Raw genomic sequence first — 18,340 nt, forward strand, 5'->3', positions numbered from 1 at the left:
CTGAACATCAACATGGATTAAAAAAAAGGCTTCCACTGTGCTATATGGCACAGTCAGGATTCTTTGGCAGGTTTTCAAGCAACAGATTACACAAGATAACGCCTTCAGGTCACAAAAAAGTACATTTCTATGTCTTGTTTGGATCTAAACACAGAACTTTGGACGAGGAGGCTAATATTGAGCCAAAATGACAGACACTCGGACAGAAACACAACTTTCTACACATCGCGCACACAACTTGTGTGCCAAAGAAGCTCTTCAGCTTGAGCATTTCATCTATGAGATAAAACAGAGCTGAATAAGCCAGTGAGGCTGCCAGTAGAGGCAAGGCAGAAGAGAAACTGAGAGAGACAGGGAGAGGGAGTGGGAGAAGCGGGAGGGAGAACAGGGTGATGATAAAACTCTGCTGTGAGCCCTCCTGTAAGCTCAGTCAGAGCAAAGGAGCAGCTGAGACCAGAGGGACAGGGAGAGGAGGCTAAAAAGGGACGCCACAGATCTGACGTGAAGCTAGCACGTGGCCTCGGGCTTGACTCGTTGGGAGAGTTAGCAGGGAGCACACCTGAGCTGTGTCAGACAGGAGCAGAAGAGCGCGCTGCTACCTGTCAGGTTCCTGCTTTAAGGAGAAGAGCAGGCTGCTGGCCGGGCAAAGATCAAACCTGGACCTCATCCATCTCCTCCCGGGCTGCATCCCCGCGGGAGCGTGATGAGCGGACAGACAGATTGATTCGATCTTTTGATGAAAGCCCAACTTTTGTGGAGCTTTTCCAGCCACCTCACAACGCTGCTGGAGACTGGAACCACTGCTCGGTGTGAAAAACAGCAGGAGAGAGCGGGGGGGAAAAGGAGAATATTGCCATCCATCTGTAGCCCCCGCAGCCCACCCTCAGCCTCGGACGCCCCTCCTCTCTGCCTCTTCTTTTGCCCCCTGTACCCCCCCTCCTCTACACCTCACCCCCCAACAGAGCAGAAAGCGTGAAAAATCTCACTAATGGGTTTATTTGCTGTCAGATCTGCGCCGATCTGTCATTCCCTTGGACCATTCTGCTTGACACATTTCATAGTTGAGTAAGTCTTCTGGCTTTCTGGCTAGAGTGAACAGTGCCCCTGCGACGCTGTGCTGCCTGAGAGCTCATCAAGAGGGGGGCAACGGCGGCAGCAGTCAGTCTGACAGTCTCTTGGACAGGGAGTCCCTGAAGCTGCATTCCTCTGGTCTCCTTCTCCCCGTTGGGACTTGGTGTTTGTGAGCCTCGTGGGCTTGTTCTCCGCTCAAGATCCAGGCTGTTTCTGCAGGGACTCCGGTGCTGACTGAAAAACAGTGTGAAGATGTGGTGTGGGGCTGGGCCTCTGGCCGTGGTGGCTGCAGTGTTTTGGACTCAGTGTGTCCTTCTGGATGGGGTGGATGCCAAAAAGGAGAGGAAGAGGCCAAAGGAGACCACCCCACAACACACAGAGACCTACAACGCTACCCTCTCCAACAGCGAAGAGGTCGGTGGAAGCATCAAGGTAGTGACAAACTCTCTAAATGTAAAAATGAAATGTTTAGCCTTGTTATTCACTTTATATACACCTCCTATCATTTATGAGTTATTTCCTTATGGCGATGTTGGATCTAGAAAAGCAGTCGTGTGGATTAAAGTTTGAAGTCAACCTGCAGATATGTAAGATATGTGCACATTTCCTGTCGGCACAGGCAACGTGCAGCGCAAACAAAATGTGGCAAAGGTAAGAGCTAGGACAGGACAGGTGTGCCCCGCTGGGTCAAGCCTCAGACAGTGAGACGGACCAAAATGTGTGAAACGCTAAATGGATGGCTTCCGGAGGTATGCCAGGAATGTGGACATCTGAAGGCTGATCAATGCATCAATTAGCGCGCGCCGCGGGTGTCTGCCACCAATTTTCCAGCCTATGAACAAATAAACACAAAGAAAAGTTTCATGTGTCAGCCAGGAGGAGGTATTTATAGCTGCCTCATCGCTGCGGCAGGAAAGTAAGTTATAAACACAATAACCGACAAATAAAACTGTTTGTATTAGCTGGAGGGAATTGTTACCATGACAACATGTGGAAAAAAAGCAGCCATCTGCAACTGAAGACCAGTGTTGTTTTCATTAGAAACGTACTCTTCTAGCAGAACTGCATCACGCTGGTGCAAGTCCGTTTTCAGGAGCAACAGTTGGCCCTTGACTCTGTTATTTATTGGTTTATTGCTGGTGTTGCATATTTGCGAGGGTTTTCCAACAGGCTATTTGTTTTGCTTTCGGCCCACCCATTATGTTGGCATTCTCACATAACTCTCGCTGCCCTATATACCAGCCTTCGGCTCCTACCGTCAGCCAGTCTCTGGAATCCTAACCGTAACCTTTACCGCCTTTTTCCCCCCTCGAAACCGAGCAGTGAGGTCTCCTTTGTATCTTTAAGAACACATTGTAGGTGGTTGTGGCCTGGCGGTGTTTATTTGACTTGGTTTGCCCTGTAAAAGCAGACGCTATGAAGGATGACCTTGTGTCAACCCTCGAGCCTGCCGAAGCCTGCACCCCACTGGGATTTCACTCCTCTGCCTCGTCCCACAGGGTGCCGGGCGTCTTCACAAACACTGTCTCCCCCGAGGTCCCTCGCAGGCCCGCTGCCATGATGTAACTCCTGGGAAAGTTAGGTGGGCAGATATTTAAAGACCTATGGCGATGTTGTTCCCAGCCCATTGATTCTGTCATTCACAGGCCTAGTCTGACTCCGCTGTGTCTGGGACATCCGATAGGGGCGGTGCGGCCCCGAAAACTGGGGCAGCATGCCGTGTAAGCCCCTCACAAAGCCCCATAGAAAGGGTCCTGAAAGAGAACACCTCGGTGAGGATTAGCCCCCTGTGCCTCCCTCTCTAACATTCTTTTCATCTCATCTCCCACAATCAGAGGGTAATGACATAATCACTCTTAAGACGCAGTGTTATGCCAGATAGTGTCTCTGCCAAACATTGTCACCTCTGATGAGAACCTGAGCTTTAAGCTTGACATCTGTGGAAGTGGTTGCATTCAAGGTCGCATTTGTTGGTGCCACCCTATCCAGGTTTCTGTTGGAAGAAAAAAAAGAAACGGCAGCCACACACCATGAAAAGTGGCTTCTTTTCTTGGGTAGTTTGTAAGTTTATCCTCTTACACATCTGTTAGGTCTCAGAGAAAACAGCTTGTCCGTTGGAGCTGTCTTGGCAAGAAAATTTGTGTTCTCCGACAAGCCAAACATTTACACTCCACATTTACATGTTTTTCCCTTGTGCCCAGTGGAAACAGTGGAAACAGTTCTTATGATGGCATTCGCTCTCTATCTGACCAATCCCGTGTGTGGGCTGCTGGCAGCGTGCGGCCGTACGTTGCATTCCTCGGGAGATTTTCCATTTGAAAGTGATCACAATAGCGAGGTGTGGAGTTGTGCTGCGAGCGGAATTTTTTTTTAATGAGATGATAACTGAAGTACTTTTCAAACAACCGTGATCTCTGTGGATCATCGCGTCGTACAATTTTAGAGCAAAATGGTGCACGTATGCGAGTGTTATTGCTCGCCGCGCTGGAGATGAGAGGAATCTGTCACTGTTGAGGGCAGTGAGGGATCTGTGATGGCTGTAATTGAGGGAGTCAAGTCAAACATCACGCCTGGCGTGTTGAGTAATGGCTGGGTTTAGCCCGAGGCGAGGGTTTTTGTTTCCTCGCTCTCATCCCCAGTGATGATTAATGCGCTGGTGTGTGGGACCTTTTCAATCAGCCTACACATGGCAGACAGGGCCGAGCCCCACAGGAAACAGCGCCACTGTGAGAGCACACACCCGTCATACCCTGCTCATGGTGCGAACTACCTGCAGTCTGTGTTGCATGATAGTGAGCTCTGCTTTCAACGTGTCAGACGGCTGAAGAGGCCTCACTTATTTAACATTACTTAATGAGGTCACCTGAAAGAGAGTGAGAAAGAAGAGCATAATAAACAGTCTTTTGTCATTCCCTCTAAAACGTGGAGGTAAAATAAACCGTGCTGTGTTGTGTTTTCACCACGCAGGCATGGAGGGACTGTTTTTTTTGGATTCTGTTTCATTTCTTATAGCTTCAGATTGATGCCAGATTTATAGAAATCCCTTAATCTTGCCTGATTCTTATCATGTGCTGGTCATGTTCCTGAATTATTGTAACACTTAACAGTGCACTGGTCAGCTATGACTTCAGGTGATTAGTAAACGCAAAGGGATCTTTTGCTTGTTGTTTTTAACAATGGAGGACAGTATTTCAAATGTATCCTGCAAATGCATATAATGTGCATCATAATGGGCAGGTGTAGAAAGAACATCACAATAGTTCTGCATTAGAGAGTGTTGACATTGTGAAATAGTTAGTGTTACAGTATATGTGCAGCAGTCGGTTTAAAGGTCAAGTGTGGAGGATTCAGTGTCTAGCATCAACCAGCTGAATCCCCTTGCCTTAGCCTCCCCTTCAAAGCACGTCTATGGTTTGAAAAATGCCAAAGGGCCAGTCTAGAGCCAGTGTTTGGTTTGTCCATCCTGGGCTACTGTAGAAGCATGGCGGTGCAACATGGCGGACTCTGCAGAGAGCTCATTCTACGATAACAAAAACACAACGACTCTTATTTTCAGGTGATTATACGCTAATGAAAATGTGCTCATTCACTTTCTTGTGGAGAGTTAGATGAGCTACCACTCTTTTATCTTTAAGAAGAAAATATGACACAACAGCCAGGAAATGTTAGCTTAGCTTAGCATGACGACTGGAAACAGGGGGAAACAGTTAGCCAAAGGTAAGAAAAATATGGCGGGTGAAGGATATATCTGTTACATCCGGTTTTCAAGTTTTTATGCTAAGCTAAGCTAAGCTAACCGTCACATTTTACGGAACAGACGTGAGAGTTTTACTGATCTTTGTGACAATGTGGAACCATTCTTTTCCTTTCAAAAATAAATGTAGCTGTTGTTTGGTATCTGTCATATGTTGTTTTTAAAATGTACATGATGTACAACAGTTCTGCAGTTCCAGTTAATACCCTGTACCCCAGTTCGTTAGACCACCTATCACATTTCTCCAACTATTTGTAAGTTACAACCCAATATGCCAGGGGCGAATTAGTTGCATAATAAAAGTAAAAAAAATAAAAACGAACCTTTTGCAGTATGTACTTATGTAACATAATGCAGAGCCACAAATTAGCCATATAAAAGGAGGAGGCTCTAATAACTTCTTACCTGAAACGTTCTGCCTACAGTCAAACCGTGGGGCAAACCTGTTTACCTGAGATGGATCAGGATCACTGGTGCTTTTCAACAGCTCATTTTACCTACCACAGGGAAAATGAGCACTCACTCCAATTTCAAAGCTATAATTCGTACACAAAACAGATGTGACACAGCGCTCAAGGTTTCTTTATTGCCTTTTTATATCAAGGGGAAGCCAAGATCGTCTCTGGTGATTTCTTAAGCATAAACACAAATTTATTCACTTTCTCTCACACATAATAAAGGCATACATGTCTTTGTTGGGACAACAGCGAAGTTAAAATCAGGCCACATTATAAGAAGCATGTTCAGCTGTATCATTATATAATAACTGTGTTCCATTTACACTTCCAAATGGTGTTGCTTCAACATCTGTTGAACTAATAGCAGCATCCTCATAGTGTGATAGAGTAATTATGTTTTGCACATGGCGCTTGCCAATTGAGTAATAACACAGTGAGAAGAGAACAGAGTCAACATTGCATGCCTAACTGTATTTAGCTCTTTGGTGATAAATCCTCGAGGCAATCTGTTTCTGTGAAGTGCAGCGGCGAGGAACACGGGGGTGGATGCATGACGACTGGGATGCACGCAGGTTACCAGGATCCCCTCGTCCCACACGGCCTGGGGATCCCTGCCTCCTGGGGTGGGATCGGCCCAGCGTTTGGCCCGTCCACCCATGCATGGATGACTGCGCGGGGAGCAGTACGGGGATGTAAAAACAAGTGATTATAAAAGGCCCTCCATCATCCTGTCCAACCTTAAACCTGCCTGTGCAACAGTTTTTATCAGCAGCAAAAAGTTTCATGTCATCTAGTGTGTATGAACAGGTAGAAAAACAGATAACACACAAAGAAAAACAAGATAAGTTCAACTGTACACATGGAAGAATTCAGGAGCAGCCTGCGATGGAGTAGAGTTTCAGTATCTGGTTGCGGCCCCAGAGATGTGTTTTAACAGTTGTGTTTGTGTTTTTGGTGGCATGCTGCCCCGGGGAAATATTTTCCCATTTTATTGCTTCAAATAAATTCAACCTAATTTTCCCCAAACTACATGACAAACACACTTAAAGCAGTGCACATAGAAGCATTATTCATGCGGACCCAGATCATTCTTTTCTGGGTAATAAAATCCCATAAGGCTTCTGTGAATGATCAACAATGATTACAACTGATTCACTAATTGATCCAAAAACTCCAAACTCGCTGTGCTGTAGGTTACTAAAACAAACTGCCCTCTTTCATTGTGTGCCATGGGTACTAGGCACAATCCATGGTGGGGAGTAACTAAGTATATTTACAAGTTTAAGGTGTTTGTACTTTACTTGACTATTTACATTTTTTGTTACAGTGTTTTAAAGCTTAAAGTACTTAAAACTTAAAACCTAATATTAGTCCAAAAAGTGCCCAATTTTTTTTTTCTTTTCTCTACACCATTAATCACCTCATGACCCCTCAAATTAATCTTGTTCTTTGATGGGGCCTGACCCCCAGTTTGGAGACGACTGGACTAAACCACCTGACTGTGCATAAAAGAATTGTCTGATATTTTGGGTAGCATTCTTATTTGCTTTGTGGCGGAGAGTTTTTTAATGAGAATAAAGATACTCACATCTGTCCGTTCAGTTTAAAGCTACAGCTAGCAGCCTGTTAGCTTAGCTTAGCACGAGGGTTGGACAAAAGAGGAAACAGCTAGCCTGTTCAACTGTAACAAAAGCAGTCTTTGCCATCTGTTTGACCTTTTTTGCAGTTTTTGTGCTAAGCTAAGCTAACGGCTGCTCCATTTCTACCTTATAGCAAATTACCGCAAAATATTGAACTTTAAATCTAGCTCCCTCTTGCCTGCATACAACAATAAAATGGCCCTTACACAACAGCACAGCAGTGTATACTGTATATTAAAATACAAGTCAGAGCAAGTACTTTTACTTTTTCACTCTATGTACATTGTTGTGTTTTACGTACCAGGACGTGGACACAATGCATCCCATTCTTCAGATCTGAGCCTCAGTAATGTGTCATGCTTCAGAGCCCCGTCAATGAGGATCAACACTGTCTGGAAGATTTAAAGTTTCTTACCTTTAGACAGAATACCTGACACATTCTCTGGGTCTGCGCTGGAAAGGCGTGCGCTCACACCTGCTGACAGATGAGGCCACTTTGAGGTGCTCACACATCAGCGCTGATCAAAGCCGGAGCCCTGGTGTTCTTCATCAACACTCAGACTGATACCTGGATCTGCTCCCTCCCCACTTTGTTCACGGGCTGTACGTGCTGATACAGAGCTACGCCAGGGAATCCATAGTTTACTTTACGCCACAGTCAATAGCAGCGGCTGAGAGATTGAACGCCTCTGACAGGTTTTTCTGTGTCATCAAGCAATATGGTTTTCATGTCCGCATGTGTGGAGCCTTTGATGTTCTGAGGCCAGACAGACACTCACCTGCAAACAATGAATCAAATTCTTTTTTGGCAAGTTGTGTGAGCCATCCCAGCTGTCACTATAAAGTGAATGTTATGCTCTGACACTGCAGATGCTTTAAATAAGAACGCAATCGGTTTAGTGGAAAGAGTCGAGCATTCTGTAAGCTGACGATTAAATTATTTATACAGTGATTCGCTGTTATTTTTTTTAGCGCAGAAACGAAGGTAATAATTATCTTGGTTATAGCCTTTCTTCCTTGAGCACAGAAAATCCTTGAGGGCAAAATTTTAATGGTTTAATTACAATGGCGTGTGTTAAAGAGGATAACAAGTACGGCTGATTTCCTGGCAATGATATGCTGTCTTTTTTTTATTATGAAGGGAATGGCTAAGGTGTGTAATTATAAGTCACAAGAGTGGGGCAGCTTGCATTGTTTCATATCTCTGGAAAAGTAAGACACTGACATAAACACAAGAAGAAATGTGAAGCTTCGACTTTTCTGGAATCAGCGCCCACTGGCTCTCATACTGGGTGGGTGTTTTTTACATATTGTGCTGAGCTGTCGTAAGAGTGTCTGTGGTTCAAGGTTTTACAATCAATTCCAGTGGAAATATACTCAAACTGCAGGCAGGGAATACAACTGCAGCAGCACTGCAACCCCCCACTAATCAACATGTCAATATTTGTTCAAGCTTACAGAACTGGCATGTTACGGAATAGTTTGGAAAATTTTCTGTGTTTGTAGTAAAAATGAAGGTACAGCCAGTGGCCGGTTAGCTTAGCATAGCATATAGACTATGAAACAGCTAGTCAGGCTGTGTACAATTGTCTTTATGTCTTCATGCCATGCTAATATGAGAGTGGTATCAATATATTTCAACTCTTGGTAAGAAAGCAGGGGTAGGAGGTGATGGAGACCAAAACAGAGCTAAAATGGAGTGAATGTTGGATGTATATTCGTCAGGTGGCCAGAAACACGACACAGAATGAATGATAATGATGCTCCATAACTGCTGGATGTGTAAGTCAGAAACTGCTTGCTAGCAAGTGCATAACATGACGCTAGCATGATATGCATGGCGGCAGAAGCGTATTCTGTGCGAGGGGGTGTTGAGGAAAGGGAGGAGGGGGGGGCATGACTGAACTGGCAGGGATGACATTATGAGCCTGTATATAAACACTTAACAACATTGCTCGTTTTTGTTTTTCTATTAACCGGAAGTTGCACATTGCAACGTTCTCATTGCCATCCTAGATGTGAAAAATGAAAACGACATGTATAGTCACCTGCGTCACAGAACTCCAAATACGGCACTGATGAAGTTTGGGGTAAATTTTTGGTTGCTGCAGCACCCCCTGTTGGCCCTGCAGCACCCCTACTCCCATCATGATGACGGTATGTCAATGTTGTGTTCACAGCTCGTTTCCTCTGCACCCAAGTTGCCAAAACATCAGTTATTGCAGGTTTAAGTATTCCCCAATATGTCCGAACTATTCACATGAATCTTACAGAACTGGAACGTTAATGGATATGAAAAACTGACATGGCAATGGAGAAAACAGTTGATTCAACAGCCACCCAGTCTCATGGAAACAGAACTGAGTAGTGTAAAAGTTTTCTTGTCTTGACCAAATCCGTTTTTCTTTTATCCGTCTCCAAACCTCAAACTCACAACAAAAACACGGGCGGATTCAACACGCAGCCGGCGCAGCGCCTGTTAAGTTGTTTATTTTGTCTGCTGTCAGAGGGAAGAGAAAGTCACAGAGATAGAGAGACTGTAGCAAATCCCACATATAAAAAACTATTTTTATTCCCGTTTATTGAAAAGACAAACAAGGGGTTACTTTGTTTCAGTGGAACTAGAGGCAAGACTCTGACAGCGAAGAAAGGGGCATGTTGGTTTTTCAGATAAGTGATCCATGTCTCGCTGCCAAACCTAAACAAATTCCATTTCAGGCAGCTCACCTCGTCTTTATCTCCTCTTCTATCTCCACTGAAGGCACATGACGTTCGGGGAAGGGTTAGGGTAAGATTCAAGCTTTCTGTAATTGGAATTCATTCGGCCTCACATTTTACCAAAATGAAAACAAGTCAGTTGTGGCGTAGAAATGATCCTTGCAGAGGAACTTCTTGGAGTGTGTTCCTTATCTCCCTGACAGATCCCAGTCTCCTGTGCAGTAATTTATTATAAATGAGTTATGTCAGATAAGAAGATGGAGCATACACATGAGTAGGACACAGACTAACAATCTTAAATCATAACTCCCCCTGTCGTACTTACTGTATATACATTTGTTATCTTGTTTATTACATTTTCCATCTTTGAGTTGCTCAAACAAGCAGCGTTAATGAAAGAAAACACTAGTGTGTCTTTGGGTGAGGGAGAAACTGTTGGCCATTTTGACATGTTGTTATGAACTACAGTAATTGAGGTCTGCAGTCCACAGAATCTACATCACACATACACGGGCAGACTCATTTTTCACCAGAGTGCTCATGGAAATTTTCATGTGCTGAAAAAAAAAAACACTTGACAAAGTTTGTTTACACTCATCCGAGCTTATTGGGCAAATAAGAACTGACGTGGCACCTGAGTGAATTACACGGGATGAAAAAATAAGCATAAGGTGAGCCATTCGGAGCAGAATGGTGACTAGACCTGGATGGCGGCTTGCAAAGCCTTGTCAACTGGGCAGGAGAGCCAGAGAGAAAGAGGTTTCCCTGCGTGACCTTCCTTGGTGTCTGGCACCATTTAATTGTATCTCTGGGCAAGATTTTCCAGTGATGGCCTAAAGGAAGAAATAATGACTCATTGGATTTAGCCTCATTTGCATTATGCCCCATTTTGGGCAAAATGATTTTAAATAAAATACACGATTAATGTGGTAAACAGCATTTTTTTTAAGAGGCTGTGATGATGGAATGAGAGAGCAGTGTGGCGGCTTTAGAGAAAAGTCTGCAGCTTTACTTTCATCCTGTCTTATTTACTTTATTATGCAATATGTAAAGAACTTTGAGCTTCCACTGTGTTATTGAATAAATTAGCTTACAGCTCGCCTTCCCTTCACCACGTCACGACTGATTGAACTGTAATTTTCCTTGATATCCTCGCTTTCATCCTGGTTAATACTCACATGTGCCTCACAATTCATGAGGGAAAATATTCTCTGTCTGTGTGTTTGTTTCTACTGCAGATTTCTGACAACCAGAGAGTGGATCCACTGGGATCATGGATGGACTTTGTCAAAAGACCTGTTGGCAACTTCCCTGGAAAGTGTCGCAAGCGTAAACGACCCCTGGTAAACCCCGTAGATGGACTGTGTGTCTTACAGTTTTTCAATAAAATTGAATTTTAAGGATAATTGGTGTGTTTTCTTGTTTCCCAAACTTGCACCATAATTTTCAGATCAAGTCTGATGCGTGACAATGTTTTGTTCGTCTTTTCTCCGCTAGCCGGGCCCACCTGGTCCTCCAGGCCCTCCTGGCCCACAGGGACCCCCTGGCTCTCCTGGGGCTGAAGTGACCCAGGAAGTTCTTCTCCAGGAGTTCAAAGAGATGATTAAAGGTAGAAACATCCTGATTTTCCACCACAGACACGTTTTAAGCTCCTCTTTAGGGTACAAGGTTGTTCTTTTAGAAATTTTGCAGAGATAATCTACAGTTTGCCCAATTTTAAATCCACATCTTTGTCATTTCAACACATTATTATGGAAGGATAGTTTGCACTGTGAAAACCTGGATGTTTTCTGTCAGAGGCTACAGAGAGGAGAGCAACAGCATTGGACAGACAAACCAGCCCCAGCCAGCTACCTACAGCTCTGCTCACCCTGGAGGGAATGACCTCCTACCGACGAATAGAGGAGGCTTTCCACTGCAAGCTCAAGGGACCTGTGGTGGTCGACAAGAAGACTCTGGTGGAGCTCCAGAACTTTCAGACAGTATGTTTGCTTGAAACCGTGTAAATGTTTATGAACGGGTTCAGCTTCGCTCCCTGTGCATGGCTGAAAAAGACAAGTTTTGGCTAATCCTCCTCTGCATGGTTACACACTGGTTTCTGACCCATTTGCTCCTCTGCCTTAACTATGTTTGAAAGAGCGAGTGTTTGGTAATCATCGCTTAGTTTGCATGTGGTGGAATTATGAGAGGATCATCCCCTCGCTGGTAACTGGCACTGGCAAAGCATGCGCTGCCACTCTGAGTCTCAGACTGGCTCTTTGGTCAAAAATATCTACTTTTTCAATTCTACACATCACTCTCTGGGCGGCATACAAAAGGCACTCTGTCTCTGACTTGGAATAAAGTGTGGAGAGGACAGAAATAGACACTGTTTGAAACAGCATGCTGTAGTGGAAGAACTATGCCGTGTTGGGATGGGCTGACGAGGCTGGAGGAGGGAGGATTAAGCTGCGCTAAACTATTTAACATGCTAACACAGCACTATGTTAGAATGGGCATGTTACAATGGCTTCGGGATGGATATTTTACATGTTTTTGCAGAATCAGGAGTAAATGAAGGAGGACACAAAGAGGCAGAGGATTAAAATGGCGCCAGGATCCAGGACTTTAAGGGCCTTAATGCCTGGTCACACCAGACAGTGAAATGTGTATGCGCGCCTTTGCAAAACATGTGGTTCTATAAGCTTTGCAGTGGGCTAGCTGGTAAACTGCAGTAGAAGAGCTAACCGCTAACATGCTAGCCAGCCCAGCTTACACTAATCAGTCACAATAGCTCCCAGAGGTTGTATTCTCTCTGTACTGTGCTGACATTTTTTAGCTCTCCAAGCTAGCAGACTTGCTAACTGTCAGTTAGCAGGATAGTTATCTTGGTCCCTGACTGGACAGAAAATTCACACACATTATTCAAAAGACATACTTATACTGTAACTAATAATCTCATAAGTTTTTGTAAACCATTCTTGTTTTGTGAAAAACTTTATACTTCGACATATGAGGGTAAAATTAAAGTGTATTGTGCAACACAGCTAATAAGCTATGATAGTGGTCCCTCAGTGGTTTTCTACTGATGAACAGATTTGGGGGACAAATTTCACTAAACTCTGAACTCGATATCAAACATCAGTGAGTTGATTGATTGATTGATTTTCATTTATTTGAATGCTGATGTGATCAGGCCTTTAGGAGCCCTGCTGAAGTGCCCTTGAGCAACCACAGCTCTGTAGCTGTTCTTCTGAGCTCTCAGAAAAGGCCCGTCAGGGGCCGCCAATGCATCATGGCTCTGAAATGTAAACATATTAACTAACATTTTCTGTACTTTCAGCCACCAGCCAAAGGAGCCTTCCTCAGAGGGTCGGGAATGGACCAGTCCACCGGGAGATTCACAGCTCCCATCACTGGGATCTACCAGTTCTCTGCTAATGTCCACATTGGTAAATCTCTGTCTTATATGGGGTATTTCAGTACGTATACGAAGGCCTTAAGCCCAGATGATATGGCACGTCGAGCTTCCATATGGTGATGTATATCTGAGTGAAATTGTACAGGCAGGCGGGACATACCATTGAAAAGTCCTGATGTGTCATAAGGACTATGGGATTTCTTTTGGCATATATTGTTAAATAGGAGCACAATATGAAAAAAATAAATAACGCTTCATTTAATCTCAGTTTTAAGAGACTAAAACAGTCAAGGAGCAGTACTGAATCGATTTCATTTTTTCTTGCAGTATTGATTAAATGCTTGAGACTGTTGTAATTGACGATTTACTAAACTCTGCCTCCCTTAGCTACTGTTGCCACGCCTTCATAGCTTCGTTCTCACGTCACATATGAAGTTTAGGATCATTTATCAGTTGAAATTCTGAGTCAATTTTAAAACAATGGGTCCATGATTTCAGGTAGAGGCAGACAAAAGCAGGCTTCTCATCTCAAGCCGACGATCAGTGACTTTGCTACCAGCTTTGATGCTACCAGATTTAATCAGTTGTAGGTCACTTGCTAATTAAGCTAACTTCAGCTCCATGAGTTAGTAGAAAATGCTGTCTAAAGCCGACTGTTTATTAATGTTTCCAGCGGACATGTTTTAAAATTACAACCCTATAAAAGGTCAAATATGAACTTGATCTCTGTTAATGTTGGCTAAGGTTGCTGGAGTGTGATCGTCCCCAAATAACTTTAGAGCAGATAAACACAGTTTAATCCATTCTTTTCACTTTTGCTCATGTTTTTGGTTTTGGAAAGGCTAAAAAAAAATACACCATCACCCAAACTCATCATAAACACTATCTCTCTTACTAGCATTGGATAATCACACTTCACTGGAGGTGTTTTAGCGAGCAGTCACTTCAAGGGGAACATAGATATGTATTGTGTGCTATGTGTGAGCCAGTATCTTTCCATGATTGTCAACATCCTACCTCCTTGCAGACCACAATGAGGTGAAGAGGAGCAAGAGTCAGCTCAAGGCCAGAGATAACGTCCGGGTGCTGATCTGCATTGAATCACTCTGCCACAGATACACGTAGGTATCCTTTTTGACTGAGTGGGTTTGCATGTGTACTCATGGAACATGAGAAACGTGGTTATTCCCTTCCCTGTACACATGATTACTACTGAAACTATCCAGTACCCTCGACATTTCAACCACTTTGTTCTACACAAACAGAGAAGGTTCAGAAAACCTCCAGGTAGCATATCCAGGGTTCCTTAAAACTGGAAGGCCTTACCCAGGTTTCTGAACCCAGGATGGGACGTTTACAAGCGCGACACATAACCGTGATACTCTGAAAACCTGATCATAACTAGCATACAAGCATGCATATGAACACAGTCATTGTGAGATAATCTGGAGAACTCATATCGTCAACCCAAATCAGATATACCTTTCCCAACACTGCCACCTCAATAGGTTGCGTCCATGTGGTTCTCATTTGTCATGGCTATAACACAGGCTGGTGAGTTCCACTACCTTTAACCAATGAAAGTGAATAAAACTGATCTTAGGAATTAATTCATCTCACTACAGAAGCCACACTTTGCATTCTTGACGTTCTTGTTTTGATAAATTGTTTACTTTCCCCATGTAACAGGGATATTTTATTGGTGTTTAATGCTTCCTTAACATTCACCAGAATTTATGAGCTGTTAAAGGTCTTGTCTGTTACACTTTGTGTGGAACCAGTGTGGCATTTCCTGTATAAAAGCAGAGCAGGTCTTTAAAGGAAATGTCCTCTCACTGAGAGCCCTCGTCCCTGTCGCCTAACTAATCTTTATAGACTCACCTTTGACACTTCAGGCAGACTGTTCTATTCAGCAGCACAGCAGTGAAATGCCCTTGTTTGGGATGTGGGAAACAGATATTGAGGTATCTAATATGATGGTTCTACATGGCGAAAAATTACAAATCCAGTTGGGAAAGGTTCTTTCCAATATTTCAAAATTTCTATTTACATAAAGAATAAAATGAATTGCTCCCTAAAGTCTCTCCCGGACTGTGAAGAGCTCCGCTGCCTCCCTTCTTGCTTGGTACAATGAGGGGAACGAATAAATAATATTATTATGATGGGTTACCTAACCAAGAAAAGTCCTCGGCTCTTGCTTTTTCAAGCCAAAGCCCCAGCCAGTCTCGCCCTCCCACACTTGAAAATGCAGAGAATGTGAAATGAGGCTCATTGTGATGGCAGTCGGAGTGAAGACAAACATGATTGATTTGCCATAAAAATGTAGCATTTTCCACTTAACAGGAGCCAGTGCTCTCGCTGTGTGGTTGAAGCCTGCAGCGATGTTACAGCCATCTCCACGCTCTCTAAAAGCACTGAGCTGCTAAAGAGAAAGTCTCGGAAATATGCTTATTCTCATTTTTCATTCGTTATCATGTCTGTACGCTAAGTGTGAAACTACCAACTGCACCGGCCGACTTAGCTTAATAGACTGGAAAGCAGCTAGCATGGTTATGTCAATTGGAGATGAAATTGCCAACCAGCACCTGTGAAGCTCACTTCAACACAAAAAGTATGTGGATTTTTATATGCCTGAACTACGGAGAGCCGAAGTGAAACCGGATTGTCCGGGTTTTGCTACGTAAATAAGAAAATCTCATTCAAAATCCCACTGACAGTTCTAATAACGCAAATAACTGAAAATGTGTAAATGTTGTTGCCTTTAGACATAGCCAGGCTAACTGTTCCCCCTGTTACCTGTCGCTGTGCTAAGCTAATATAGCAAGCTCCTGATGGCAACTGCATATTCATACACACATGACAACAGCATCAATCTGCTCATTTAACTCTCAGTAAGAAAGCAAATTTCTCAAAACTATCAAACTAACCCTTTAAATTAAGGTATTTTGCACACAATGCAAATTTGACATGGATTTTTGAAAACATAATATTTATTGCTTTTTAAATCTACTTTCAGCTCACTGGAGATGATTGTTGGATTAGAAAGTAACAGCAAGATATTCACCGTCAGCGTGCAGGGCCTGCTGGAGCTACAGGTGAGCAGCACACCAAGAGACACACAAACATCACATATCTGTGCGATGTTTCTGCATCACTGTCGTATATTTTCTTCTGCAGGCCGGCCAGTACACCTCCATATTTGTGGATAACGCAGCGGGCGCGTCCATCACAATACAGAACGGGTCCGATTTTATGGGCATGCTGCTTGGTGTATAGCCTCACACGTGAGCGGGGCACCATCCAAGCCGTCCGCTACTGCCGTTTTGTTTTTGTCAACGGACTGCTTATGAGCACCGCCACACAGTACCCAAACCACAGGGGAGGTTTGAAGGAAGGAAGTGAGGCTGACAGTGACTTGACTGGTTGTCAGATGGTGAGAGGACAGTGTGAAGAACTCAAGGACTGAGTTTGTTTTTCACAGTTCGCTGCCACTTCCCTGAGGAACTTGGATGCCTGTTGCTTCACCAATAAAATAACCTGAAAATAAAGCAGTGAATACGTCTGTTTCAGTATATTTTTCATGGGTGTTGAAGACGTTTGCGGTAAACCAAATATCAGCATTTTTAGTGTTCTCTGGATAGATGACGGAAGAGCTGGGGAGCATGAGAAAGTACAAGTGTATACTGACATGTTTATATTTTTGTCTATATGGTCTATTATGTCCACACTCATGAACTATAGTTGTTTTTTTTGTTTTTTTTTACCATGGATTAAATCTCACATTTATATAGGTTATATGGTACATAGACTGTGAGTACACTGGACAATGGAAACATGCTCAATAGACAGAATACGACCTCACATGCCCCACATATGTAATTCCATGTTTTGTAACTTAACTATTACTGATTTTAGCCATGCTAGCGGCTGGTGGCTCTGTACAGCATTGTAGGTTGTTTGGTCCACCACTTTGGTTCAGACTGAAATATCTCAACGACTATTTGATGGATCGCTATGAAATTTTGCACATTCTGGTCCCGAGAGAATGAACCCTACTGTCTTTGATGATCCACTGACTTTTCATCTGGCCTCACCATGAGGCTGACATTTGTGGTTTTGAGTTAAGTATCGCAGCAACTATTGGATGGATTGCCACAAAATTTGGTTCACACATTCTTGTCCTCCACAGAAAGAATTGCAAGATTATATCTGCTGAACATCAGCACATTAGCACTGTTTTCATGCTGATATTAGCATTTAGCTCAAGGAACTGTTGTGCTTGAAGTACAGCTTCATAGAGCCGCTAGCATAGCTATAGATTCCTGTGGTGTATTCACATTACAACGGAAAAACAAGGGTCTTGATCTCCCAGTGGTGCTGTTCTACTGGCTTTATGTGAGGCCAATTTATTATTGCACAGTCCTGGAAATTCAGAGACATCAGTAATTTGTTTTTCAGCCATCTTTGATTTGAAGCTGTGGTCAACAGTGATTGGCTGGTTCCACAAAGGTCAGCACAGTTCAGCAAAGTTCAACAGATCTGAACTTTCAGCGATGCTCACTGCACCACAGACAACCGCATGGACAAACGGAGGAGACGCATGCATTGACTGTTTTTCCGCAGTAATGTGAACACGCCTTTACTCTTGTTTTAATGTGTCAGACAAATCACGACACACCTTTTAACTGTAAGACAGCTGTAAAAGAACGATGTTTGGGTAGCCTAAAGATTATTTTTACAGTCTTTTTTGTGTTATCATTTATCATCTGTTTCGGTTTTGCTGTATGTTATTCTTTTCTTGACATATAGATGTCTGTAATTTATCATAACTGATACACCAGTAACATTGGAAAGCATTGAAATTTGATATGGTATTTATGTGCTGATTTACACCTTGTGGACTGTCGAAGCCACAGATTATTGCAAGAATAAAATTTATATCTTTTTACATTTTTTTATTACCCATACTATGCTGTAATTTGAAATTAAACTTTTTCAAAATGTTGCCGTTTGGTCTCTGCACGTGATAATGTAAGTTCTAGCTCAGGGGAGGGAAGTAACCCATGTCTAAATTTCGCTGAATCTTTCTTTTTCTGTATCTCCGAATTATTTATGAAAACATCTTCTGGAGTTACTGAAAACTTGACATTTCTCTGTGGCGTCATTTGAATTGTAAAATACTCAAAATACCTCAAATGCCTTTGCAGACACTGGCAGACTGCCAAGTAAATTCATGAGTGACCTACCTGTAATATATCACTGAAACATCTTCTTTCAAATGAGACCCGTGTGCATGTCA

The 18,340-nt window shown here is 43.3% G+C and overlaps 1 protein-coding gene across 2 annotated transcripts; it reads left to right on the forward strand.

Annotated features, from left to right (window-relative positions):
* Positions 1-448: 448 nt before the first annotated feature.
* c1qtnf12 (C1q and TNF related 12) lies at positions 449-18,046 on the forward strand. 2 transcript variants are annotated; one of them, XM_041946082.1, is made up of 8 exons: positions 449-1,503; positions 10,880-10,984; positions 11,139-11,250; positions 11,439-11,623; positions 12,964-13,072; positions 14,069-14,162; positions 16,058-16,136; positions 16,219-18,046. In XM_041946082.1, exons 1-8 carry the CDS (start codon positions 1,324-1,326, stop codon positions 16,315-16,317), a joined length of 963 nt encoding a protein of 320 aa, XP_041802016.1. In that variant the 5' UTR covers positions 449-1,323; the 3' UTR covers positions 16,318-18,046. The 2 variants fall into 2 exon arrangements, with proteins under 2 accessions (XP_041802016.1, XP_041802017.1); XM_041946083.1 differs by having other exon boundaries at positions 449-1,485.
* Positions 18,047-18,340: the final 294 nt, after the last annotated feature.

The sequence above is a fragment of the Chelmon rostratus genome, chromosome 10, assembly GCF_017976325.1.
Source record: "Chelmon rostratus isolate fCheRos1 chromosome 10, fCheRos1.pri, whole genome shotgun sequence".
Taxonomy (NCBI): domain Eukaryota; kingdom Metazoa; phylum Chordata; class Actinopteri; order Chaetodontiformes; family Chaetodontidae; genus Chelmon; species Chelmon rostratus.